Source organism: Monomorium pharaonis, chromosome 7 (genome assembly GCF_013373865.1).
Source record: "Monomorium pharaonis isolate MP-MQ-018 chromosome 7, ASM1337386v2, whole genome shotgun sequence".
In the NCBI taxonomy this organism is placed as follows: Eukaryota; Metazoa; Arthropoda; class Insecta; order Hymenoptera; family Formicidae; genus Monomorium; species Monomorium pharaonis.
The window spans coordinates 6,406,018-6,432,518 of NC_050473.1; the positions used below are offsets into that span (position 1 = coordinate 6,406,018).

A 26,501-nucleotide genomic window follows, 5' to 3' on the forward strand; every position below is an offset into this window, starting at 1 on the left:
AATGATTAATGAAAAAAATATCGATATAATTGTTTTTTTTTGCTAATATTATTTTATTGACAAATTATTTTCCTCTTTTTGGGAAAGAAATTTAATTTTTTTTTTAGTTATGAAGCAAAAGTTTGATATTTTAGACTCGTGTTATTTAAAATATTAGATAATATTTCGTTACGATACGAGAAAATGATTAACTTCTATTTTAATAAAGACCTTAGTAATGAACGGCCTAAAATCCCAGACTACTCTGAATATTCCCTTTGAGATTTAAAGCGCTGTAGCCAAAAAGTTCTTGCTCGAGTTTGCTTGGAACATTTAGGGATCAGTCCGAAGTAGTATTCATCGCAATCCGCTTCCATTTCTACTACTACGTACACAAGAGCCTTTGTGGTATTAATTGTCGTATATAACAATGAAACGAGCGAGTAGGCTCTAACGCAGTTTTTTTTTAGAGGAAGAATATAAGGAAAAACGAATAGCAAATTTTTAACTCCCTTTTCAGAGAAATTGCGGATATATGCATTTCCGATTTCGCCTTTAAAACTATTTAAAAAAAACGCGTTTTACGAATAGTTAATTTTGCATATTGTTATACATGGCCATGCCGTTTCGAATCTGCAATGAAATGAAATTTATTTAGCATTTATAACTGATACTGTGCTGTTCCCTCTATATTGATCTACTAATTTATGATCACAAATGTGCCGCAGGATAAACCAAATTTAGCACTTTGCGGCCCACGTCAAATTACATTCTATTGCAAAGCTGCATTTTGGAATCTGCGAGAGTCGTGATATATTATGTATCGCCGCTCGTATTCGCCTATTTTCACACGATACGCTGCATCCATGATGATCCATCCATCAATCCGTCATTTGGACGCTATGCAATACGAGAGATAATGATGCGCTTTAAATAAATTATAATTATAACCACGAAAATTTAATAACGTGAATAAGGAAACAACCATGTGAAAACAAAGCAGAAGTCCCACGGTCACGTGCATCGGAAAAATTTATTGTTTAAGAAAAAAAAAAATACGAGAGGTTCCTAATTTTTCATCGAGCATCGTTACTTTTACGGTTATTAATTTTCACATCATGTATAACGCTGTGTATATATCTGACGGATATATGAATTAACGTTTCCCTTGAAAACATTCAGTAGGTCACCATGTCGGTGTTGAAGTGGGAGGAACCTCCTGAAGTCTTTAGGGAGGCTATCCTTTATCGCGAATGGGGTTATCGACTGACCAGTCTGAGCAGATGCCACTCGGCCGTAAATTATTTTGAGAAGGCGTCCAAATCAGCCAAGGCTGAGGATCTCAGAATGCTGATTGGCTTCTACAGAGCGCTCATGAAGTGCACGAAATATTTCGCGGCGGAAAAACTGTCGGAGAGATGTATGAAAATAGGTGAGAGCTTCGTAAAGTGTAAGCGTAAAACGCCACGTAGATAGCCTTCATAGTAATATGAGTGTTATTGTAATTATCCCCGTTACATTAATTATCTTTTTTGGTTCGTGTGCGAATTAACATGTTTGCGCTTTCCATTTATTCAGAGTTATATATATTTTTAATTCACCTTATTCCGTATTTTTACACGGAACCATACGGAGAGATTACTTTTCTTTTAGAATTTACTTTGAAAATTATGGCCATCATGAGACATAATATTTAAAAAATTTTACTACAATTTTAGTAAAAAACTGTTGTAAAAATAGTTTAGTTAAAGTTTAATTGAAATTTTATTTTTATTACAGTTTAATTGCATTTTATCAAATTTTGCTAAAATCATAATAAAATTGTACGAAACACCATGTTATCTTACGATTTGGAGCATAAATTCTAAAAAAAAAATGCTCTCCGTGTATAATTAATGTTTACTCTGTAAAGAATCGTGTGCGAACATATAAACGTTCGTCGCTTACGTAAATATAATTTCATAATTGAATAATAATTTCATTAAATTTGAAAGAGAAAATATTAGATAAAGAACAGCAACTTCTTCAGATCGATAATTACAATTCCATTTAATACCGTTATATGAGCAGCGTCGATCGATAACCACAATGACTCCTATACAACCGTCTTTCGCTCGGTAACTAAAAAAAAAAAAGAGAGAAAAGAAAGCTTAATCTCTGCGTGCACCGTCCGTGTCTCCCTTCGCAGATCCCCAGCATTATAAAGTCCGGCAGATGCGAATGGAGGCGCTTTTCCAGATCGGTGAGTTCGGTCACAGTCTGGTTCACGCTTACTGGGGTTTGCGCCGGCATCACGAGTTGACCTTTGAGCACGGCGTCTATCAGGCAAACGAGACCATCGAAGATTGCGTCGGCCGGAATACGTCGCCGGTCGCGCTGCTGCTGCTCTACCCGTGGATACGGCGTCTGTGGGAGCATCGCGAGCTCCTAATCGGCAAGCACGTGGAGGAGGAGACCGAGGAGGAGCTCGAGGGTGCGTATCGGAGCGATTTAGAGAGCCAGAGCCGGGGAAACGAGCGTGCTCGCGCGCGATATCACCACGATCGGGTGTACTTGGGGTGGTAAATGGCGAGAGAACAGTCGTCTCCGAGTAGCGCTCTCCGCTGACTTTTACGAGGCGAGATTCAATTTTCGTTAATGGTGAGAGCAAGAAAATATCTTGAGGTTCGATAAGAACGCTCGCTTTGCCGAAGCGAAGTTGATCAGCGTAACTGTGATATAAGTATGTGATCGATATTTCTCACTGGCGATGATGTAACCAGAAGTAAGGAACATTCTTGTTTCGAGGATGTCTTTATTTTCGGAATGTATAAATACTGAAGTGAGATTATGTTACATTAAATAGGTATAACATAAAGAAATTTTGTTTTTAGCCAGAAAAATTCATTCTCATTAGTTAATAATTTGTATTTGGTTGAAGGAAAAAAAGTAGTAGTATTTTTAAACCAAGAATTAGCACTTTTTACTATTATTTTAATATTATTATTATGAAAACAATCGTACATACTGCGTTCTTTAGATTACTGTTATGATATCATAATAAAAATATAATATTTTGTTGAAATTTAAAATTATCACACTTATAAAAAACAAAAACATTAAATAATATATACTCTTTAATTTTCGCAGAATAAAAAATTACTTGACAGTTACACAAGCTCAATTTTCTCTCTACAAAAGTATATTTTGAAATATCACAGTACCAAATTACTTGAAAAACCGAAAATTCAACATTTTTATATTTTTAAAGTTTTACTCCACGGGAAACTAAACGAGATCATCGCGCAATCACATATAAACAAAAAATTATGTCTATTTTTATCTTATACATGAAACAATGTTTCAATTTTCGATAATATGAATTTTTTTACGTAAGAAAATCATGTCTCTTAACAATTTCGAAAAGATTGCCGTTATGTGCACCACCATAATAGAGCTTTGCATGCCATTCTGAAACCGTATCTCAGCAATAAGGTGAGGAGCGTATTGACTTTACGAACGCAGGTGTCGCGCAGGACGAGGTGAGAGTCAGGATAAACGATCCCGAGATACAACGGCAGGCGTGGATGAGAAGACTGCAGCGCGTCATCGCGAAAATGGATATGGGCTACTTGGCGATCGATAAGGATTTCCTCGAGGAGATCGCGAGCCGGCCGGAGATCGTGGCCTCGCCGATCGACAGGAGGTCGACCAACGAGCTGCTCGGCCTCGCGAGCACGTGCTGTCGTAACGCGACGTACCTGCAGGATTTTCTACGTATGAGGCGGCCGTTCTACGTAACCCTCCTCCGACGACGTGAGATTCCGAGGAGTCGCCGAACGATGATGGAACAGGAGCGAAAATTGCGAAGGAACATCGCCGTCGTAAAGGCGGATTTTCTCCTGCGACTCCTGCAAGCCGCGAGGATCAACGGGGACTATCCGAGCTTCTTCAGGTCGGTGCCAGTGTATCCGGACTTGTTCAGAGCGAGTCAATATACTGCGGATATACTGCGATATTTCGAACGTCCGTTCTTTAAAATTGGAATATCTTTCTCGAGACGTTCGCGAATACGAATAGTCCATTGACGAAAGTAGCCAACTTGAAATATTTTGTATTAGAGCGAAGAACTATAGATTTTCTTTTCCTTTCAAGCTATTTCATCGAGATCTCTTTTTTGTTTTTTATTAAAAAGGATTGTATTAACAAACGTGTACAATATTACATGAGAACTACAATGTGCTTAATTGATTTTGCAACTGGACAAATAATTTACGAGACTGGTGCCGTTGCAGTATATTGACGACCTTCCTTTTTTGTTATAACGTTATCATCTTGCCAGACTCGTCGATCACATTAGAGACGCCTTCGACGCGTACACGGAGAAGATGTTTCCGCTGAAACAAAGGTGTCTGGAGGCGCTTTATAAGGTAGTGGCGCGGGTATACCTTGATACGCGTAATTTGATGTGTCTAGACAACGAGGAAACGAAGACGAGATATTTGAAACATCACCTGGGAATACGAGTTGCAACGTTGCCCCGGGATAGTGATATCGCGTGGATGCCAACCGTGAATCCGAAGAGGACGTTGAAGAAATTCCGGAGGTATAACTTCCGGCCTGTTCCAAATTGACGATTAGCTCGCGGTAGCCGAACTCCATTTCTCCGTCGTTCCGATAGAGTGTGAATAAACAAAAAAGAATAAACGCTTTAGCGGCAAAAGAATAAGCGTTCCAAAGTCTATCCTTTGTTTACTTTCCGTCTAACTCTATCGAGACGGAAAGATGGAAACAGAATCTCACAACGCTATTGAAGGCTTATTGTTTCTTGTAAGTCGTAACTGATTGCTTGCTAATGTAGAACGACCCCTTAGTGTGTACTAGTTTTTCTAGTAAAAAACATTATCAATTTTGAGAATTGTGCCATAAAGCCACGGCTGTAGAGAATAAGAACTAAAAGCAAAAACCAATCGTATTGGAAGAATTGCTGAACGCTTACTAAGTCTTTAATGTGATAGGTCCTTGTCTTTATTTTTTTCTTCCCTTCCACACCTCCGTGACTCTGTGGAAGAAGTTAACTCGAAGCTACAAAGCATTCTTTAGGATTGATCAATTCCTAAAGTTGTTCTTTATTTAGTCAAACGCTTCGGAGCATTTTCAACGTCAACTTGATCACAGCTTCCTCAAAACTGAAATTCCCAAGTAAAAGCGCATTCGACTCACGAGCTGATATAAAGTTTTAACAGACTTGTATAATATAATACAATATAATTCATTCATAAATGCACAGATTTTGAGGCGGAATATGTAATTTCCCTCGAAAAATATTTCTTTTATTCAAGTTTCATATTTTTTTCTGTGCCATTCGACTTTTTTTAACTGCGAGCAATGTAAAATTTCATTGAAATGCTAGTTTCCCCGTTTATTCATATTTCTGCGAGTTTCATTCTTCGTTAATCCGCAAGCACTCGCGTGGACATCAACCCGGGACACAAGTTACAAAATTAATTGAATATATTACGTAACAAAGTATATCTTCAAAAATATGAATTGTTTTAAATTTCTAATGCTTGAAAATTATTATTTTATGTTTAAAACATGAAGAGTCTCGGTTTGTAATTATACTTATGTACAAAGAAAAGTAAAAATACTTAAAAGCCACGCGAGTGCTTGCGGGTTAACGCAAGCTCTTTGAAGTAACAGCCGTCTCTCCCACTTCTGTTTAGCATAACGCTAACTACATGATTTATATTACAGCTTACATAATTTTGAAACGTTATATTATTTATGCGCGTAATTTACAGTTATAATTATGCACGCAGTTAATTCGCTGTAATAGTTCCCATTTAACTGATCGATATTTCGAAAATGTGCTTCGATATTTGCGGTCCGAGCAGGAGATTAGCTATGGCATCCGCGCCACTCGAGCTCGCCTGGCTGTATCATGAATTTTGCAAGTTACTCATTGACATACACCGCCTCGACCTGGCCAGATTCTACGCCAAGAAGGGGCGCGACATGGCGCAGAAGGCGAACTGCGACCAATGGGTCCTAAACATCGATCACCTGATGCTGCGAATAGAGATCTGCCAAAATAACCGAAACGATGCGAGGGACGTTGCGATCGAGGCGCTCGCGCACGCCAGAAAGCTCAACATCGATTGTTTGGTAAAAATAAAATTTGAACGATTTTCGCGAACTTAGCGCTTATCGCCACACTCCGTCGCTGTTTTACGGTCGAATTTATTCCGTCGATCGATACGCGCACATTATATAAAATTATCTTGCAGCGCGCGTGCGAGAGAGAGAAAGAGAGAGAGAGAGAGAGAGAGAGAGAGAGAGAGAACGTTTAAAAAATATTGGAAAGTGGCAAACTGAAACTTCCTCTCGCCGCCACCGCCGCCGCCGGCAAATTGCACTAATTTTTCTTCTCTTCGGAGCAATCCGCGCCCCGTCGTGTCTTTTGAATTTTTTAACAGACGGAGTCTAACGGCGCCACAGCGTGTAATATATTCATTGGTGCATTAACGCGAGTCATGCTATATTTACTAAACGAAACGAACGAAAGCTAATTTTCTTTGAAATCTAATCTCGCGCCCTCATTAGGTTCCTTTGTCTAAAGAAAGATTGACAAGCTTTTTTCTCCTTTCTGTAGGGAAGAGTTGGTAAATGCACACCGATAAACCGTATCTTAACAATATTTTTATTCAATATAAACAGTATTTAGTGATAACAGTATGAAGTAAATGAGAAATGAGTAATGTAACCAGAAAAATTGAATAGATTTTATCTTGTTTTGTGCTAACACACTTCAAAAAAATCAGATACAACTGATATGAATTTTTGATCAGTTTATTTAGTCGATAATAGTGTAATCATTTGATTTTATAACAAATTTTTATATTTCATAAAAGAAGATTTATTGTAGAATATTTTACACTCATTGCATATACATATATATGTGCAGTTATTATAAAGATTAAACTAATGTATAAAATCTATCAAGAATTTCATAAATCGTACCGCTGCAAATTTTATGGCAATAAATTAGATTGACGTGAGATTGACAAGTACTTATAATAAAATTAATAAATAATACAGATGAAAATATGTGTCAATTGCAAAAATAAATTCAAGTCAATTTTATTTCGATATTCTTACTATTGCTATTATTCGCTATTATTCACTAATTATTTAATATTTGATTTTTTCTGGATAAATTATTAGTAAAATAAATATTTGTTTATTGATTTCTTAGATTTTTAGTTATTTTAATTCATAAATTTCACGATACACGGTCGAAAGCGATACGATTTTAAAGATACAGATACGACTTGGGCGATTAAGATCGCACCTTTTGCAACATATTGCTAGAATGTTATAATAAATTAATTTGTTATTGGTAAAAGATTAAATATTGTTGTAATAACTACTTGAAACGCTACAATTTTCAATGTTCGTTATAAATCAATATCAAGTGGAAAATGTAATTAAAAATAACTAGAGTGGTACGCATTAGATTACAACTCTCCCCTATATTTCCGTTATTTGGAATCTTCTTCACATCACAAAAAGGTTAAAAAAAGCCATCGTTTTGGAAAATTTTTTCGTAAAGATAACGGTAATAAAAAGAATATAACGATCCCCTCTTGCGAAAAGCAGTTTTCGCCATTACGCGACACAATCAACTTGCTGACGTTAGAGATAAGTAAGGCATTGACGTGGCGCTTAATTCAAGGGCCGGTCCCCGTAATGTTACCGCAGATAGATTTCTATGAAAGAGCCGTGAGGGTGGTGGACGAACTGGACGTGGAGCGTAGCGTCGACTTTGAAGGCATCGCCGCCAGGCAGCAGCTTATCCTCGAGCTGATGCCGAAGGAGATGAAGGGGGAGGTGGATTTTCTGTGGCGGCGAATGGACGTCGTGCCCGCCGTGAGGCGACTCTCCATCATGCCGGGCTGCAAGCCGATCGATCGAAAGTTCAAAATGCGGTCCGCGCAAAGGACCATACTACCTAGCCCGCCGAAGGACCCCGAGAGGGAGGCCAGGATCGCCCGGCTGAGGCGGCACGACCGGCCGCGCAGGCCGCCGGGTTTCGTGAATTTTCAGGAGTTCGAATAATCGGGCAGTCAATCGGAAACGCAAACGCAAACAGTTCCCCAGTTTTGCATTTGTTTACGAAGCATTAATCGCAAATAATCTCATTGCGGACAATCGACACATGCCAGACGCAGACGGTAATGACCTGGATTCGCGTGCGGGGGAAAAATCACTCGGTCGTGGTATTATTAACGCGCGCGTTTGTTTCATTTAAAATTTATCGGGGGCCGTAAAAAAAATACGTGCGCGTCCGCGAGTTTTTATTTCACCGTCGACGGAAGTGATTTTATTTACGTTTTGCAGCGGGGGAAAAACATTTCAGAAATACACATTTATTTTAATTACTCGCTAGAATAACGTACTTTACACCGCTTTCTGTCTCTGTCGAAAGCTTCAATTCTTATCCGGGCGGTTATTACGTAAACGAGCAAACCCACGATTCATTAGACCCCTAACTAGTCTGATGGTTTTATGTACGTGCGGGATATGGACAAAATAGTGTAAATATCTGGGAAGTACACTTTTTATAATCAAATGGAAATTAATTTACCATTTATCTTTAATACAAGTTTTAGCCTTGCTTGAAATACAGTTATACGATGCTTTAATGGAATGTTGTTCTAGCAGAATATTTTTCAGCTGATGTTGGAGAAATAAATTTGCTTACCGCATTATGTTTTAAAATTGCTATTTGTGCTTCAAAATTTCATTTTTTTTCCCCGACCAACGTAATTGCGTGCCTTAAATATCGTTATCAGTTTTGAAGGGTAGAATAAAAACAGATTTTCTGTTCCAATATATCTATTATATTAAAAGATATTCTATTAGAAGAATGATAGAATATTACTGGTAACTATTATTGGTATTAAAGCATTGTATGACTCTAAACAAGAATAAAATTTATATTAAAGACAAATAATGAACCAATTTTTTAATAAAATAAATAGTATAATTAAATTATTTGGTGTATCTCCCTATATAACATACAAATTAATGCATTAATGAATTATTAATTAATATTTTAATTGATATTCGCAAGCTCCAATGTAATACAGATATCTTTTCAATTGCGCTCTAAATAGCATTGTAAAATTGTTTACAGCAAATGTTTTTCACAATTTTACATAATTTTACATAATGTTATTTTTTTAAATTTTGACCTTTAAAGTAGAAAAATATTTGATTACGACTTTCAGCGAAAATACATTAATTTAAAGTTTTGTGAGATACGCAGCATCCGCAAATATCAATTAACAACATTTAAATACATAAATGATACAATTAATAAAGCTATTATTATTATTACTATTATTGTTATTATTATTAATACATATTTTATTTAAATTTGCAAGCTGCATCTGAGTGTAGCAGATCCTGCTTGCCCGGATAACAGTTAAAAGGATCAAGATGAAGTTGAAGGAAGACGCTGATTTAAGAATTCTCGACGTCAACATGGCAACGCCGTTACTTTACGTAATTACAATCGGCGTACGGTAACTTCTCTTTTTATTTGCCGCGCATCACCACGGTGCGGCGCCTCGTTATCCCCGCGTTTCAATCTGGCGACGCCTGACAGGACCATTTCGCCGTGATGCACCGGTCCGATTTCCAATAACGACATCTCCCAATCCGAGATGAACAACATTCTGAACTACCCTCCGTGCAGGGCTAGCGAAAGCACCGTAGAAAAAGTCTCCTTACTTCAACGACGCTCTCGCGATTTTCAATCCCCTACTCCCCTATTTTCTTTTCTTTCCTGTCTTTTTTTCAGTCGTTACCGTCCTCTGATATTTCACAGTCTCTTTCACCCCTTTTGCGTTTTCCCCGCTCTATTTACCAGGCTCTCCGACAACATTTTACCGCGGCGGTACGCCGGCCGTTAATTGGCAAGAATAATTAATTAGTTGTCGCATGGGGACAATATGGTAATATATATTGAGCGACGGAGAAAGACAGAGAGGGAGGGAGGGAGAGAGAGAGAGAGAGAGAAAGAGAAATGGGAGGAAAAAGGAAAATTAGTGCGTCGGAAATTGAATATAATAAATGAAATATATGTATTTACAATTTGAAATTTAATTAAAATCCTTTATATTGCTGCAGTGCACAAGTCTAACGTGATATCGAAAGATATCGATACGGTGTCTCGTGTAAAGTGTACGCGCAGCGTGAAATATCTGTACATTAGCGGGCGAGTTACAAGTACCCGAGATTATATCAGATTTCAATAATGGTTCAATCAGGTTTCTGAAGAGTCAATATGCAATTACGTTTTTTTTTTTTAGCAACTACGTACTTTCTTTATACCAATCGTTGATTAAGAACTATATTATTGAAAATTAAATAAAATGAAACAATACAATTAATCTTTTTATTTCTAATATCTACTAAAATAACCAGCAAACTGTTGTTCTTTATATGTTTAGATAAAAGTTTCTTCTAATTATTGTTATTCTTAAAATTAACTATTTTTTAATTAATAATTATTAGATTGGCGTAAACTGTATCTAAGCATATAAAAACCAGTTTTGCTCGCGTACTTTTTCTTAAGAAATACGTCATGTTGCATTTTCCTGGAATCATGCGTTGGAAATAATTCAAGACGGATAGTTTTCCAGGTTGCTCGAGGAAACGTTGTGCGTTATGTTCTAGATACGCATGAAATTTACGAAGACAGATTACGAAGATAGATTACAAAGATTACTTTTCGTATGCATGGAGTTGCTTATGAAAGCTGACGCGCAATAATTATAATAGCTTTCGCAGTATGCGCTTCAAAATTATTATTGCTCATCCTTTAGAAAAACTACTACGGAAAATTATGTTAATATATGATTTAGCAAAGAAAATAATTTGTTTATGATGCAGAAGATGTTGTACAGGAAGGTGGCCACTACTTGGTTTTTGGATATTTCTTTAAAAATAAAATTTGAAAATATAAACTAAAAAGTGTTTTCTATGAAATGTAGCAGTTTTTATATTTGTTTCATGTTTTACAATAATTAATGTCTTTGCAACATAATCAAAAATAAACGTGAAGAAACGTGGTTCCCAAAACTGACACAATAGACAGTAATGCCAGAATTCAAACACAGTTTCGTATTTCTTGGGGTTTCAAGAAATAAGACCTATGCATCGGCGAACTTTCTCTATGAATATAATTACATTTGCATATTTAGATTAATATGAATGGTCGTATACGTATACGTAGTAAACAGATTATGATCTATTATACCGTATATCGTATTGTATCATACCAATGCTATTCAGAATTTATACTTTGGGCTTAAAATTGAAATGTACCAATATTCATGCCTAGTTACCGTTCTTACCTTCATTTCATGATTGCTTTTTCGTAGCACTCGACGCTCAGTGCCAGGAATGAAATTAGTTTGAAATCGTAAAAATTTTTTTCAAGTCAATAATCTTCTATGGGATATCGCAGGAAATTATTAATAGATAATGTACTAAATAGATAAAAATAAATAATAAATAATACCTTTATATAAAAAACAGAATACGTGTAATTTAATAAATTATATGTGTAATCTGTTTTACTAAGTATTATAATTATAGTAAATTTATACGTGTAAATATTAATTATGTATATGTAAAACCTACATATATATATAAAATAATAGTTTATATGTAAAATATTTGTTTTATGTTTTACAATGACATTTTAGCTATACACAGATTTCTGATGTTGTAGTCGTTTTTTCTTGTACGAGAAAAGATGCGAAACGAGGAGAAGGAACGGTATGAATACCGATACATTTTAACTTCAGGTCTAAAGTTACAATCTCAACACTGTATATAAGAGAAATCAATTTTAACCGAGCGAAACTGGTTGCGAGCGGTCCTCCCATCCAAGAAACAAATCGCGGATAACTTCGGTCGGGCAAACGACGGACGGACTTGGGACAATTGGGACGGAAACGGGCGGTATGAATGGCGGGTACCTCTACCAGATGGAAGCTCACCGGCGCCGTGCACGACCTCGACGTGACCAGACGAACGGTGGAGAACGCGGAGAGCCGTGCGCGTCTTCAGGCAAAGACCAGCGCCTCGAAACTGTCCCGCGGAAATAGCCGGCAGTATGCACAGGCGCTGCATCGTCAGGCGGACGAGCTCTGCCAGCGGTAGGTTGGCAATCAATAACCTGTTAAACGATATTAAGTGCTGGACGGCATTAATCGCGCCGTCCCACTTCATATTTCATGACTTTTGATTAGCCCGGGCTAATCTGACGCGGGCGTGACGCCGGTCTCCTGGGAGTCCCCGTGTTGAATAATTCCGGGATCGATCGCCGTTTTCGGGGGGTTACATCAAAAGCGCATTAACCTCCTCGCTTGTTTTTCCTCCGTCGTTCTCTTTTTTTTCTCTCCTCCCTCCCCCCCCCCCCCCGTGCGACGACGCTAAACACCGGCCGCCAATTTTCTTATTTAATAACGTTTTCACTTCCGGAGAGAATTTTCGCGCAGTTGTATTGAATACGCGCGATAGGGAGGTAACAATGAGGGAGGAAAGCTATTGTGCCGCACTCTGACGTCCTGTAATTTTCAAACTGGAAATTGGATCCGCACACATGAATGTGTCCGAAGTGATCGCGATATATTCCTATTAACTTAGTTGCGTCAAAAGATGTGTCAATATTTCATACGGATACCCGATTGATCGACACGTACAAGCGGCGAAAAAAATTTCTACGCTGAAAGAAAAACTTTTCATCTTAAATGGATCCCGCTTAAAAATTAAACGACGGCAACAAAAAACTCACTGCTCAGTTTTTTTTTATTGCAATTGCTTCTCAGTTATCGTCAACTATGTCTTCACTTTTTAATACCATGTGTTTCATAATTGATAACTGCGACAGATTTAATCTATTAATATTTTTAACAGAAATATTTTCACGTAAATGATAAAATTGCGTAAATTTATGATCATGATGTATTTTTATCATCGATAAAAACGCGATAAGTTTGTTGCAGCGAAATTAAAATTCAGAGCTCGTTAATAGTAACCTATTGTTATTATCGCCGAAGCACGAGCATTTCGGCTGCACTTGAGGAAAAAAAAAATGAGTCATGGGAAATATCGGAAATATTGCCAATACGTCTCGTTTCCCTGAAAGGACATTCGACGAGAATATCGCTTTTACAAACGGCCGAGTGTTTAGTTTTTGCGGATAGCCATGAGCGTTTTAATTTTACAAATAAATATCCTCTCTCCTCGATTTAAAAAAAAAAAAACCTCAAACAGCCCGCGGGTTAACTTCCGTGTCAATAAAGCGACAGATGATTTTTTTTTTGGAATCTTGCAGCTGCAACATTAAACGTTATTTATTAAGTCACACTTTTATCAAAAGTTTTGCTTGTGTACAAACGCATAAACAAATTATGAAATAACTTTTCAATTTATTATGAATATATCTTTAGAATTAATTACGTTACACCTTGCACATTTACGTATATTTGTTTAACATGTTTATATTAAACAATAATTATTAAACACCCACACTGAGATATTTTTTTAATACAAGCGATATAATTGTTCAATAATTTTTTATGCTCAAGTATTTAAACATTTTATTAAATCGCGAGGGATCAATGACGAAAGTTCAATGACTAATAAAGAGTAATTGATAAAATTCATCGATCCAAATTGCAAACAGTGGCGAATACGAGTCGGCATTGGTGCTGTACCATCGAGCAGCTATTGTGTGCCCGCATGACAGCAGCCATAGCGCGGCGGCGCGACGCACCGCGGCTACGATAAGCTCGTGGAATAATTCGGAAAAAAGCCCGGCGATGGATGACGCAATTTCGAGGATGACCGCGAGCCGCGAGAGCGTGACCCTGAAAGCGCGCGACGCCTCGAGGTCCTTTGACAACCTGTCGATTATCCCCGACGTTCTCAAGTAAGCGTAGACGAAAGACTCGTTCATACCTAACGTGTAATCGTAGGAATCGTATTTTAATTTGAAAAGTTTATCCACAAATACTTTAAGGGTTCTCATTATACCCCAATCTTTCGGCATTCAAGATTAAATATCGCGTTGATTGCGTCTTTTTAGATAGAAAATTAGAACTAAGATTAAAGTTGGGAAAAAATATACCTTTTCCTTCGTCTCAAGCGAACATTTATATCCTGGAAATTCAGTTCAAAGAAAAGCTCTCATTTTTTGATGAGTTGAAACTAACGAATTGATGAAGGTTACTAAGTATCTCGATGGTTCACGAGGGATCAAAGAGTTTTTCTTCCTCTTTCACCTTAGATATCTCGATAGCCACGGGAAGACCTCCCACAAAATTTTCCCCGCGACGGGGCCGCTGGCCGCCAAACTAATTCGATCCGGGACGATGCTGAAGCACGTCAATAGTCGCGCCAACGCCATGCTGAAGAGCTTGAAGGCTAACTTCGACGCTGGCAAGATGCGGACCTCTCTGAGACTCGCCGAGGACCTGCTGACCTTGTCTTCCGGCCTGGCGGATCCATGCCGGCACGGAATACCGGTGTACCGGTACCTGGCCCTGATCCACGCGGCCCTGGGGAGACACGACCGAGCGTGCGGTAGCGTCGCTAAGCTGGTAAGGCTGTCGAGGAGCACCGGGGACGTCGTGCTGCTGTCGCAGGCTCTCATGATCCTGGTCAGGGTGCACCTCAGCTTCGGCCATCTAGAGGCAGCCGCACGGGCTCTGGAAAATCTGTCGGTCCACGTCGATCATCCGGTGCCGCGTGCCTGGCTCCACCACGAGATTGGACGCTGCCATTTGGAGACGGGGAAGTACGTCAAGGCGTTGCGCAAGGCGACGCAGTGCCGGGAGTGCGCGGAGGAGGCGGGCTCGAAGAAGTGGACCTTCCACGCCGACCTGCTGCGGGCGCAGTGCCTGGCGATGCTGGGTCGTTTCGCCGGTGATGATTCTATTTCTCAAACCGTCGTTCCAAGTCTTTCCGGGAGCGCATCCCTTTTCTTCTTGTTCTTCTTCTTTCTAGCCCAATTTCTTAGCCCAACGAGTCCTATGAGTCGAACAAAGTTGTGACGCGCCGCTGCTAGAATTGCTCATATCCCTTTCTCTCTCTTTCTCTTTCTCTTTATCTTTTCTTCTTTCTTCTTTCTCTTCCTTTTTTATTGGAATTTCAGCAAAGTTTTCAAAAGGTAACTTCTAGCCTTCGAAATTTTCCCAGGATATAACATCGTGATCTTTCGCCATTTTCGTTTTACTACGAAGAGTGTAACGCACAATTTTCCGTAATTTTTACGTTTTATCTGAAGCGCTTGAAAAAAATGTATCGTGTAAAACGTCTGGTTATATCAGAACTGTGTGACTGAGCAAAAAAGGAAACAGGAAAGGAAAGAGGAGCAGAGTGAAATATATAACACCTTTCTCTCTGACGTACACGCTGACGTTTTTATCACGAGGAATTTTCATCTCACTGTGTCGGTGAGAAAGTGTCACAATGCAGACCGCGGTTGAAATATCTATAAACAACGATACGCAATATTATAGTAAAAAATGTAATATAACTTTATCCTGGGAATAAGATAAAAAAATAATATTTAGAGAAAGGTCATCAATACTAGCATAAATTTTCTAAAAAGCGACACTCCTTTATTTTAAAAATTAAACATTCAAACTGATAAAACATAATCTGCTTAAATAATTTTAGAGTGTGGTAGGAACTAGTTAAAAAGTTAAAAATCAAATAATAAAATTAAAGGTTAATAATTTTTAACTTTCAATTTAATTTCAACTTAACTTTTAATTTAATTTGATTTACTTTAATTTTCAATTTAATTATTAATTTAATTAATTATTTTTAACTCACATAAACTTTAATTTAACTTTCTCCTAAGTTAAAAATTGATCTATATAATAAACGAAAAAATTATGAAAAGATGCATTCCCAAATAAAAACAATATTTCTTTGTTATTTTATATAAACTTAATTAACAAATAAAATATAATACTCCATATTATAATTATCTGAGTAATCTACTAAACAATTGATTCTATAATTTTAAAAATTACTACTTTCTAATTTCATCTATAAAAATGCTTTTTAAAATCAATTTATTTTATTTTATTTTTGGATGACCTTTAACTAAATTAGTTTTTTATGTAATTCTGATCTAACTCAATTAATTTTATAAACCATTAACTTTAATTTAATTTAGTTTTAAAAAGTTAATTTATTTAACTCTGCTTTTTCTATAAATCTGCTAAAAACAAATACTCTTAAAAGTAGAAATAAAATTTGCAACTCTCTCTCTTATACATCATGAAATATTTAAAAGTTCAGTTTTATACACTACCCTGGCCAAAAGCTATTGGGCTATATTTTCTTCATTTATCTGGAATTCATTTATCTATACATTATTTTTTATTAATAATTATTCTATTTCAAGAAACTTTAAATTTATGTATAACGCAAATTTTATTAATTAATAAGAAATAATAATACAGATATAAGAATTTTAAATAACTAAAAAATATTGATCCCTAATACTTTTAATCAAGACTGTACTTGGATACATATTTAATCGCTTTGCTAAAATTAACGATGAAAAAAAAACGTCAGATCCGCTCGTCGCTTGAGTATGGATGGGGGGAAAATTATGAAAAGAGAGTTTCACTGACACTTAGGCTTTACTTACCCCCCCCCCCCCACACACACACACAGAGGCTCTCGAGGAGCTGCGAGTCGCCGCGAAGATCAGCGAGGAGGAGGGCGACACCCCGACGCTGTCTTACATTCGAGATCTGATCGAACAGCTGAATCGTGCTCTGCGCGAAGTCACGTTCGGCTCGGAGGATCGATGTTCGAGAGGTATACCACGGGGGTTATCGCCGCGACGCGAGGAGCCTGGGGTATCCGAGGGCGAAGAGGCGATAACAAGTTTGGGAATGAAGAGAATGACGCGCGACCGCGACGCTTTAACGCTATCCTTCTACTCCGACTACTGTCCGGAGGACAACGGGATCCCCGTCGATCGACGCGAGATAGGTATCATATATATACTTGCCGGAGATTTATCGAGGCGACACCGAACTTTCTGCATTTCCGTAAAATTTGAAAATATCGTTGTTGGAAGAAGCGACCGACACACACGCGCGCATAAACTTGAACTTTGTTATTTTAAAAAGGTAACATGCGCAACGGACCGAAAAGCGCTTCTGGAAAAATCGGCTTACTCCAAGAATCATAAAGATATTCAGTTTTCTGTATTTCGAGCGTGTAAGCTGATCTCATCCCCATGTAGAATTCCGTGTATTATTCCACGCGAGGGCTGAAATAACTGTAATCGTTTTATTTCTTTCGTCACATGTTCATTTTTTATTAGTGTCCGACCGAAACTAGGTTTTTTCACTGAATTTCGGTTTTCAAGTCAATTTTGTCGTAAATCGATGATGCATAATTAATAATTAAATTACGGAACAAAATATATATTAAATACATATTAAATACATAAAACATCATAATTATTTATTAAAAGTAAAACTGTTACAGTTACATAAAATCTTACTAAATAGAAATGAAATATTCTTTTACGAAAAAGTAAAACGAAAACAAACTTTTTTTTTAATAATACAAAAAATTAATTTCTTTAAACAAAATTTATCTTTTCTTATTTTTATTCTCAGACATAATTAACGGAATATAAATATTTTGCAATAATTTTTCAGTAATAAGTAATAAATCATAATATCAATCGATATATAGTATTACTGACTGAATTATTTTGTTTACATTATTTGCTCCTGCATTTAATAATCAAAATTGAATAATTTCATGTTATATGCTAAGTGCTTTGAGATGTGCCAAACATTGTTTCGGCGGCAGTCGAAGATTTGGCCATTTTTTGGCCATTTTTTGGCCGAAATCGAAACCGAAATCGAACCTTCGATCGGACGCTGCTTTTTATTTCTCACTCGTTATCATTGCGCGTTCTCTCGGGTACACTTTTTTTTTTAAACACCAACTTCAAAAGTTTTAATCAATATGACGCTAATCCAGAGTCGAATTCGAGTTCGCTGGACAGCGCCGCATCCTGCAGGAGCAAAAATACCAACCTGACGTACGTGATCGACTCTCGCACGGACGTTTCGTACGGTGGCAGGCACGACGGAATGAGGATATGTGACGACGAACTCCTGTCACGCGAGTCCCACACGACGTTCCGAACGTGTTACAAAGAGTCCCGGCACTCCTTCGTCGACGAGGACAAAACGTCGGTCTCTTCGGGACGGCCAATTGTCGCGGCGTGCTCCAGTAATGTCGAAGCGCGCGACGGACATGCGGCTGAATACGGGAACGCATTCAGGATCTCGAGATCCTGCGAGGACGGACGGCGGCGGGGCTTCGACCCCGTTATTGGCAAAACGCGCGGCCGCTCGTCACTCGATGAAACGGAAAAGCGGGACAACGAGGAGGCCTTCGTTCGCGAAGCGTTCTCCAGCTTCGAAGTATCTACCTAGGGTTAAAGTGGCTAAAACTCGAGGAGGAATGTTTTTTCTACGATAAAATTACGGTGAGAAATCGAAGGGATATGCCAAGCAGAACGTTCTGAATTTTATGTTACATGTAACGTTCAGAATGTTCCGTTATTTCCTTATGTTATATTACATATAAATGACTTTACGTCTATGTTAGATAGCAATTACATTCGTGATTCGCTGGGCAAGTTGCAATAATAAAATCGCAGATGGAACGAAAATACAATTTGCGAATTGTCTATCGGCGAATTATTAGTACTATATAGGCGTGTATTTTCTTCTTTTATTATCCGCGCTTGATTGCATAATTAGCAGTGCTCTTTTCTAACATTTGTATTCGCACATTCGACCTCAAACTGTGAAGCTGAAACAGTGATACAGCGTGACGAACAACCTCGTACCATTTACTACTCTATTATCTGTTCGTTTCTTTTCAACGTTTTTTTTTGCATCAATTTAATATTGAAAAATCTCTTCAATCTTTTTTTTTGCACAAAAAAAATAATTGACTATTCTGCACTAGTTCAAACTGAATTTTTATCAAATTTGCAATGAAAAAAGAAAAAAGTATTTAACCCTCAGGCCTTATACTTTATTTTTGTCCCTATCTATACACATCCAGATTATATAGCGATATAAAAATATCCATTTGAATTTTTTAAATTAAAATTCCAGACATTAAAAAAATATTCTCAGAAGAATGTTATAAGTATTTCAGCTCAACACTTATGATATACTTCTTCTGATGTACTTCCGAGTTTTATATTTTTAAGTTCCTATTTTTAACTTTTTTTCGAATTTACATAAAGTTTTATATAAAACATATAAAGATTAATTTAAACAGATTAAAATACTCTAAAAAAGACTTAGAATAATTATAATTTATACTATAAACTTAATTTTAACGGAATGTTTTTATAATATCTTCAAAAATTTTTCTTAATCTTTATCTTTACTTATTACATTAACCTTTTCCATGATACAATATCTAAAAGTAATAACATTTGCTAATTTTCTGTTTGTTATAATTTTTTTGTAATTACAGTTTAAGATTGACAGTGTTAAATATTAAATAATTTTTTTAGATGTTTAATAATAATATAATTTGTTCAAATATGAAATACGATATATACCGATATTGTCATATAAGTTTTCTAAAGTGACAAGTTTTCTAAACTCCTTATTTTTTGAAAACTAAACATTGCACTGTATTAATATTATTATAAAAATATTATCTGATTAGATAATTAAATAAATAAAAACTATATAGTTTATATATTTTATGGCACTTTTCTATACAACATTCATGTGTCTGATAGAAGACGCACTTTCTAGTTTTACATTCATTTTTTCAAAGATTTACTTTTATCTCTTGTTTAAAAAATATTATCCAAAAACGAAGTGATATTGGTACCAGTATTGGCAAACCTTCCTACAGAAATTATATAAAAAGTTCATGTTCAGCTCATGTAAAATCATTGTACGACCCGATAAACAAACAAACTGGTATATGTGGCGCGTGAAACGAATGAGTTTATTTAATCGCATTTATCGCGATCGTGAGAATGTATGCGTGTACATGTGTGTACCCCGTCAAAATTCAATAGAATTCGATGTCAAAGGGTGAAGCGACGTGGAAGGTATCAGCAGCGAGAAGCGATCCGCGCGTGTAGGCGTGACAGTTCGCCCGCGCAGCATGTAAAATATGAAAGAACGGCAGAAAAATACGGAGGAAGAGGGGAGGAGGAGGGTGCGAGGGTTCTAAAAGCTACCTGTTGAGCTACGTGTTCTCGGCAGGCCTCTTTGTCGAGCTGCCAAGATGGCGAAGAAAATAAGTCGGGGGCACGCGAGAGTTTGCGAAACCGCGATCGCCGCCAACCGCAGCCGCGGGGTTCAAGTCACGGTTAAACGTGCAAATTTCGAAACTACTATAATGAACTAATTATATTCAAGTGAGATTATTGAAGTTAAATTTCGTTACGTTATGTGAAACAAACTTTCAGTATATCGCACATATATATACGTATTTTTATCACGCGTGCTGTAACTATCGCAATATGAAAAGGCAATAATGTCTGACTCTAATAAAATTGTATTCCTAAAAAGTTAAACGATATAAAATAAAATAATATAAAAATGAAAAATTGATAAAATTTTATCCGCAGAAGTTAAGCAAACAGCACTGAACGTTATAATTATGCGTTGTTATAAAATTTTTAGAGAGAAAACTACCACACAAACAATTGTAAAAAAAAAAAAGAAATGCAGACTAGAATCTAGGACACTTTGCATGCTCTTCGCTTATACGAGGACGCATTTCTGAGTCTCTCGAAAAATGTGGAAAAAGGCAGACACGATAGTCCGGCTTTCCATAGACAAGAAATCCTCTCGTTGTTATTCAATTCGTATGCGTTGTGCAAATAACAACGTCTCGCGCGATTCGTTCTCACTAGCCGAGTGGAAAAAAGGAACCTCGAACGCTGGGTTTATATGAACAAAACGGTGCCAACCACTGTTGCTTTTACTTACTTGCAGGAACTGTTGCTAAAAGCGCAAATAAACGTGGAACATTTGTTCGGAGCGCTTGCCTTTAAGGAAATTAAAGCGGACGCTTCCGCAAGAGTAACCGGTTGTAATAAATGTTGTAAAAGCATGGGAGTGAAAGAAAGCATTTAGGGAAAAACTACCGAAATCGCACTTTTCACGAAAATTCATAACGCAGAATTTATGAAAAGTGTTTTTAAGTTCTTTACATTATAATAAAAAAAAATATGTAAAATTTCCTCTTTAATTCTTACGTAACTTTTTGAATAATTATAATATTTTAAAATAAAGAAGTTTAATCCTGCAAATTTAAGAAAAATATAATGTTGTAAAAATAATAATTTTTATTTAAAGAAGCGCAGTATTTTATTTATGTTATTTCATTTGATCTTATTTCACGGTCTCCGTATTCTTTCAGAGTACGACTCACAGATTCCGGATTTCTCTTTTTCATTCGTTCTCATTTCACACACTTTCCGTATTCCTTTTTGACCACTTCCCGTTTGCTGTGAAAAAAAAAGAACACGTATTTATGTCACGGGAGGCAATATCGTAATGTGATTTAGGAGACCAGGGCATTCCGTGACATTTTGTTTATCTAATTTACAGACGAAATTGAAAAGAAGTTTAACCTTATTAATCTAACAGTATTATAAACATAATGAAATTATTAAAGTCTACCAGGCTACACTTTTTTTTTCTAGGATTCAGCTACAAAATTTGTCGAAAAAAAACCTATTTACAACATCACAATTTTTCTACGAATAGAAACTAGAAGCTGTACAAGTATATCGGTTGAATTTTTAAGTAAGGTGGTAATGATTCATGTGCGATTTCAACAAACTTTCCTCTACTACTTGCGAGGCTAATCTAGCGTATCACGGCGACAATGATAGAGGATATTACTTGACAGTGATCGCCTCGTAAAAAGCGGAGAATTATTCGCGGAGTTTCGCCCCGTGTTCTTACCTCGAAACAAATGCGTTTATCTCTGTCTTCTCTCCTTTTCTCCCGTGAGAGGAGAAGAGATCCTTCCCTATCTACATGGCCCACGGTGTAAAATGAGATTCTGCCGTCCCTCGTCGCGCCCGAATGCGCCGCAACTGTCCCGCAGGGGGGAGGGGGGGAACGTATCGACCGAAAGCCAACAATAGTTACGTTAAAACAACCCTCCGTTCGGGAGTGACGACAAATTAGTTAGTCGAGAGTAGAGCAATTCTCTAAAGGGCTTCCCCGTTTCCCATTTATCCAACCAATTCGCACGCGCTACATCGTCGTACAATAAATCCCAATTAACCCTCGCCGGGGGGGAGGAAGGAGGGTTTATTTTTAAGCACCGACACGTGTGGCCGCTTAGGCCGACCGATGTTCTCCGGGTCGGATTTAATCAACTGATTTTTCTTCCCTCTCCCTCCGCCCAACGAGCTTCATCGCGACGAGCATTGGGGCAGACGCTGAGAGGAAATCTTTTCGCGAGGAGGAGGAGGAGGAGCAACCGCAACCCCCGGCTTCATTTCGCGCGAGTGCGGTTGAAACCAACTCTCTTCAACTTTAACTCGCGATGAGGCAGAGAATGCGCGCCTTCTCTTTCTTCCTCGCTGCCGCGTATTGAGATTCTCCGAGTTTCTTGTTAACTCGCTCGGACGGAATTTAATCATCCGTCCGTAAGGTACAATAAGCGTGTATTACTTCAGAGACACGGGCGAGAAGAAATAGTCATGTCTCGTTAAAAGTAACGCAGTCGCGAAGTTTTGTATCGCGGAAGCTCCCTTTGAAATGTTAAAATAGAATCGCCACCGCCGTCCCTCGGCTATTTCGAATTTTGTCGGTATGTATTACGCGCGGCATTGAGCGTATTCTATACGCAAGATTGATATGGAGGATGTATCTATAACACACTATTGATAGCCAGAGCTGTATAAAAATTGAATCTCGACTTCAGAGAGCGCGCGCGCGTGTACGAGAGAGTTATGAAAATCTTATATTATATACTAAAATTCTTTTTTGTCGTCGCCTATTTTTATTCCGATTTACCATAAGGCGGTTCCTACATCGTGCCCTTCTTATATCAGCCATATTTCATTGTCGAGATATCGAAATGTGCGCGGTCAAAACTATTTTTGCCATTGGGTTCCGTTACTACCGCATGAATTATGGCTGCAATTCAGATACAGGTGGATATATGTAACAAGTTTTCGCGTATGTTTTCAGCGTATTGCAGACACGCTCGATTATTTGAAGTGAAAAAGAATAAATAAAGAATTGCTATTTCTAAATCTCTTGATATTTTTGTAGAATACAATATTTGTATCGCAGATTGTAGCATTAATAATTATAATAGGTATCGTTTATTATCGCACGATCTGAATAAAATAGTAATAAAATAATGTATTAGCCAAATGTACTTAAATAAAATGATACTAAAATAGCAACATAATGAATTATGGCTACAATTCAGGTTGAATATTGTAAGATATCATAAATATTTTGGGCAAATTCCAGACACGTTTAATTATTTGAGAGCAACAAAGTAAAAAAGGATACATAAAAATTGTTATTTTTTAAAGCTTTTGATGCTTTTATAGAGAATGTAATAATGAATTATAATCAATTATTTAGCAATCAGTTGACAAATCATAGAATTTAATTAAAATAGCAATAAAATAATAAAAAAAGTTAACTAGGTGTCAAATAGAATCAAAAAATAAAAAGAAACTTAATGATGCAGCCTCTAAAGAGTTAAACAGTCATTTACTCGCGATTGTTCAGACCTTAAGGGTAACAAGTTTTCATATATATTTTTGGAGCGTCCTACGTTAAAGTAAGAGAGAAAATAAATAAAGAATTGCTGTTCTTAAGACTTGATATTTTCACGTAATATGATACTGGATTGTAATATTGTTTATCATGCAATTAGAAAATCATAGAATCTGAATAAAACATTTAAAAAAAAAGTATCGAGCAAACATTTGAATAAAATAACAATGAAACAATGCAACGCCGGTGATTTTAATATTTCCAGGCTGGATTTCTCCGCTATACGTCAGTAAAATTCACACAATCGTTATCTCGGTCGTGCCGAGATACGATTTAATGGAACGCGAAAAACAGAAACAATAGCTCAGCGGAGTCTCTCACGGGTATGTTTGGCGTTAGAATAATTCATCCGTGGCTTTTACGCGAGCTTTCCGAAACATTACCTTTTACTCTTATCTACGACTGCCACGCGGAAGATAGAAGACTTCGCAGCGGTTAAATCGATTTTTGAAGATGCGCCAGCCCGCGCGGGCGCATGCTGCAAACTTCGGTTTGGACGGGGAAGGACGGATATAGAAGCGGCGGGGAAGTCACGGTAAAGCTGGTGGAGTGATGCGATTAAACCGCGTTAATCTGAAATCTTTATCGCTGTTCTTCTTCTACCAGACAACTCAATTAAAGGCCGTAATCGACGTCGTATTACACAGAAAATCAGTGAATTCCCGGCCCCGTTGATAAAACCTTCCGCAGAGATTATCGCGTAGGGAGAAGGGAATTTCATGAGAAGTTTTTCAAGTATTTAAGTAAAATTACGTCAGAGGGAATCTCACGAGGAGGTGAAAGAAAACGATACGGCACGGTCGAACCGCCGCGCTCTCGCGTACTCAGCAAAACTGTCGCGCGATTTTAATGGCCGATCTTAATGAGCTTAAACATTGAGCGAAGACAGCCTGGCAGTTTTACAAGCAGTAACTGCGCCGTTATCGCGGAATGCGCCCCTAAACCCGAAAACAAAAGCGCGGCAGGGCAGTTTTATTTACTCGTCGTTTAATCAACAATAACCGACAATTCATACAAATGGCACAATCGGCGCTAATTGAATCTTTTTTATGCATTTTAATTGTTGTTGGATTTTTCACGTTGAGAGACAGTAATTAAAAGCTATTTGCGCGCCACGCGCGCTTCCATTTTGCAGACCTCGCAGCCTCCGCAATGGGGGAAAAAAACGTAAAAATGATTCGGAGTTCGCACCGTCCTCGCTTTCTCGGTTCAAACGATCGCGTGGAAATAACGCGTAGACCAACGCAACGAACGCGTCCATTAGCCGTGATTGATGAACGCGAAACGTCATAAGTTCTATACGTTTCGCGTGACACATGTAGCACGACCGGTTAAAAGAAAACATCAAGGTATTCGTGAAATCCATAAAATCGTATCTACAATATGTATACGTACGTGCGAATAGATACAATCTGAAATTTTCTCGCTGCGAGATTTCTGTAGAATTACTTCTACAAATTATCATTTGCGGCGAACTGTACATGAAAAAGAAATGGAAAAGAAACGCAGGGATATTCATGTCGACTTCATTATTCGACGCAAAACAGTTCCATAAATCTTATTCGTAAACAAGATAAATCACTCAATTGTTGACGGTGTTCCAAGTACTGGAAATTCGATAAATGTTTTTTTTTAATTATTAATATTGTTACACGTTTTATTTTTAATTTTTTCCATTCTATTTTTTAAAAGAGTACTTAGCAAGATTAAATTTCCAGTATTTGGGACGTTGTTAACAACTGTCCCATTAATTTTTATAAGGATTCAAATAGTTGAATAACGATCTGTATGAATATGAATTTGTAATTAATTACACTCTTAATAGAAGGTTGAAAATTACTTGCGACTATAAATTCCGGCTTTAGATCGAGTTTCACGATTTATTGGTAATGCAAGAAGTAGGGAGGTGGAGAGCGGTTCGTTTAGCCTGCCGGGTAGATGTGAATTAGCGAAAAAATCATTTGCAATCACGACCGGTTGAATCCCCCGGTGGCTCGTCGCGCTTTCAGGAAGATAAATTGATTCGCAGTCGTGCGGATAAGTCCATTGTTGATCGTGTTAAACGACATCAATTTGTCCGCCATGGTGGCCGTCGTCGAGGATTCCGGGTAATCGACGTGATTCAAATTAAGATCGCGACGAACGATCCTCTCCACGATAGACCATAAAAGCGTAATTTCGATCGACAAAATTACATCGGTCGGAAATGCGCGATGAAGTTTGGTCGCGCGGGGCGAACTAACGATTATTCACGAGCTGCTACAAAATGGAACTACTACGTAGCACTCGTTCCATATGCAAATGGACTGTGAGACTCGACATTACGGAAAATTTATAGATTCAAAGTGCTATCTTTTTGCGTGATCGCCACGTTCGCGTTTAAAATTAATTTGCTGCGAGAGAAGTCCGATTAATGTTACCTCGAAGCAATGTGTAGTTAAATTGCTAAATTATTTTAACGAATATTTAGTTATGTGCACGATTACTTTTGCTTTTTAAAATAGTGTTTGTTGCAATTAAAAATTATTAAAAGTACTTTGAGTATTTATAAATTATGTAATTATAAATTATGAAATTTATGAAATA

At 37.4% G+C, this 26,501-nt stretch overlaps 3 protein-coding genes across 6 annotated transcripts in view; 2 read left to right on the forward strand and 1 right to left on the reverse strand.

Annotated features, from left to right (window-relative positions):
* The window catches only part of LOC105837107, a 92,045-nt gene that overhangs the window by 2,953 nt on the left and 62,591 nt on the right, over positions 1 to 26,501 (reverse strand). Inside the window, exon 1 of one of the 4 annotated variants that reach the window (XM_036289866.1) lies at positions 12,039 to 12,173. The exons of the other annotated variants lie outside the window; for them this stretch is intronic. The gene's annotated coding sequence lies outside the window, so the exon portion shown is untranslated. Of the gene's footprint in view, positions 1 to 12,038; positions 12,174 to 26,501 lie in introns of those variants that run through there. 4 annotated transcript variants of the gene reach the window in all.
* LOC105837106 lies at positions 63 to 10,622 on the forward strand. Its single transcript, XM_036289591.1, has 8 exons — positions 63 to 1,447; positions 2,132 to 2,540; positions 2,900 to 2,907; positions 3,454 to 4,043; positions 4,287 to 4,564; positions 5,856 to 6,152; positions 6,614 to 6,623; positions 7,465 to 10,622. The coding sequence occupies exons 1-8, from the start codon at positions 1,171 to 1,173 to the stop codon at positions 8,077 to 8,079; spliced, it is 2,484 nt and encodes an 827-aa protein (XP_036145484.1). The 5' UTR covers positions 63 to 1,170; the 3' UTR covers positions 8,080 to 10,622.
* On the forward strand, positions 12,007 to 15,805 carry LOC118646515 (tetratricopeptide repeat protein 25-like). The gene is made up of 4 exons (XM_036289592.1): positions 12,007 to 12,197; positions 13,703 to 13,975; positions 14,022 to 14,026; positions 14,248 to 15,805. The coding sequence occupies exons 1-4, from the start codon at positions 12,007 to 12,009 to the stop codon at positions 15,096 to 15,098; spliced, it is 1,320 nt and encodes a 439-aa protein (XP_036145485.1). The 3' UTR covers positions 15,099 to 15,805.

Bases quoted from the DNA above. Each gene is read 5' to 3' on its own strand.
- LOC105837106 (XM_036289591.1), top strand. From the start codon at position 1,171: ATGTCGGTGTTGAAGTGGGAGGAACCTCCTGAAGTCTTTAGGGAGGCT. The intron at 4,044-4,286 runs TGACGAAAGTAG...TTGTTATAACGT, and splicing joins CGCGAATACGAATAGTCCAT to TATCATCTTGCCAGACTCGT. The intron at 4,565-5,855 runs GTATAACTTCCG...CGGTCCGAGCAG, and splicing joins ACGTTGAAGAAATTCCGGAG to GAGATTAGCTATGGCATCCG.
- LOC118646515 (XM_036289592.1), top strand. From the start codon at position 12,007: ATGGCGGGTACCTCTACCAGATGGAAGCTCACCGGCGCCGTGCACGAC. The intron at 12,198-13,702 runs GTAGGTTGGCAA...GAGTAATTGATA, and splicing joins GCGGACGAGCTCTGCCAGCG to AAATTCATCGATCCAAATTG.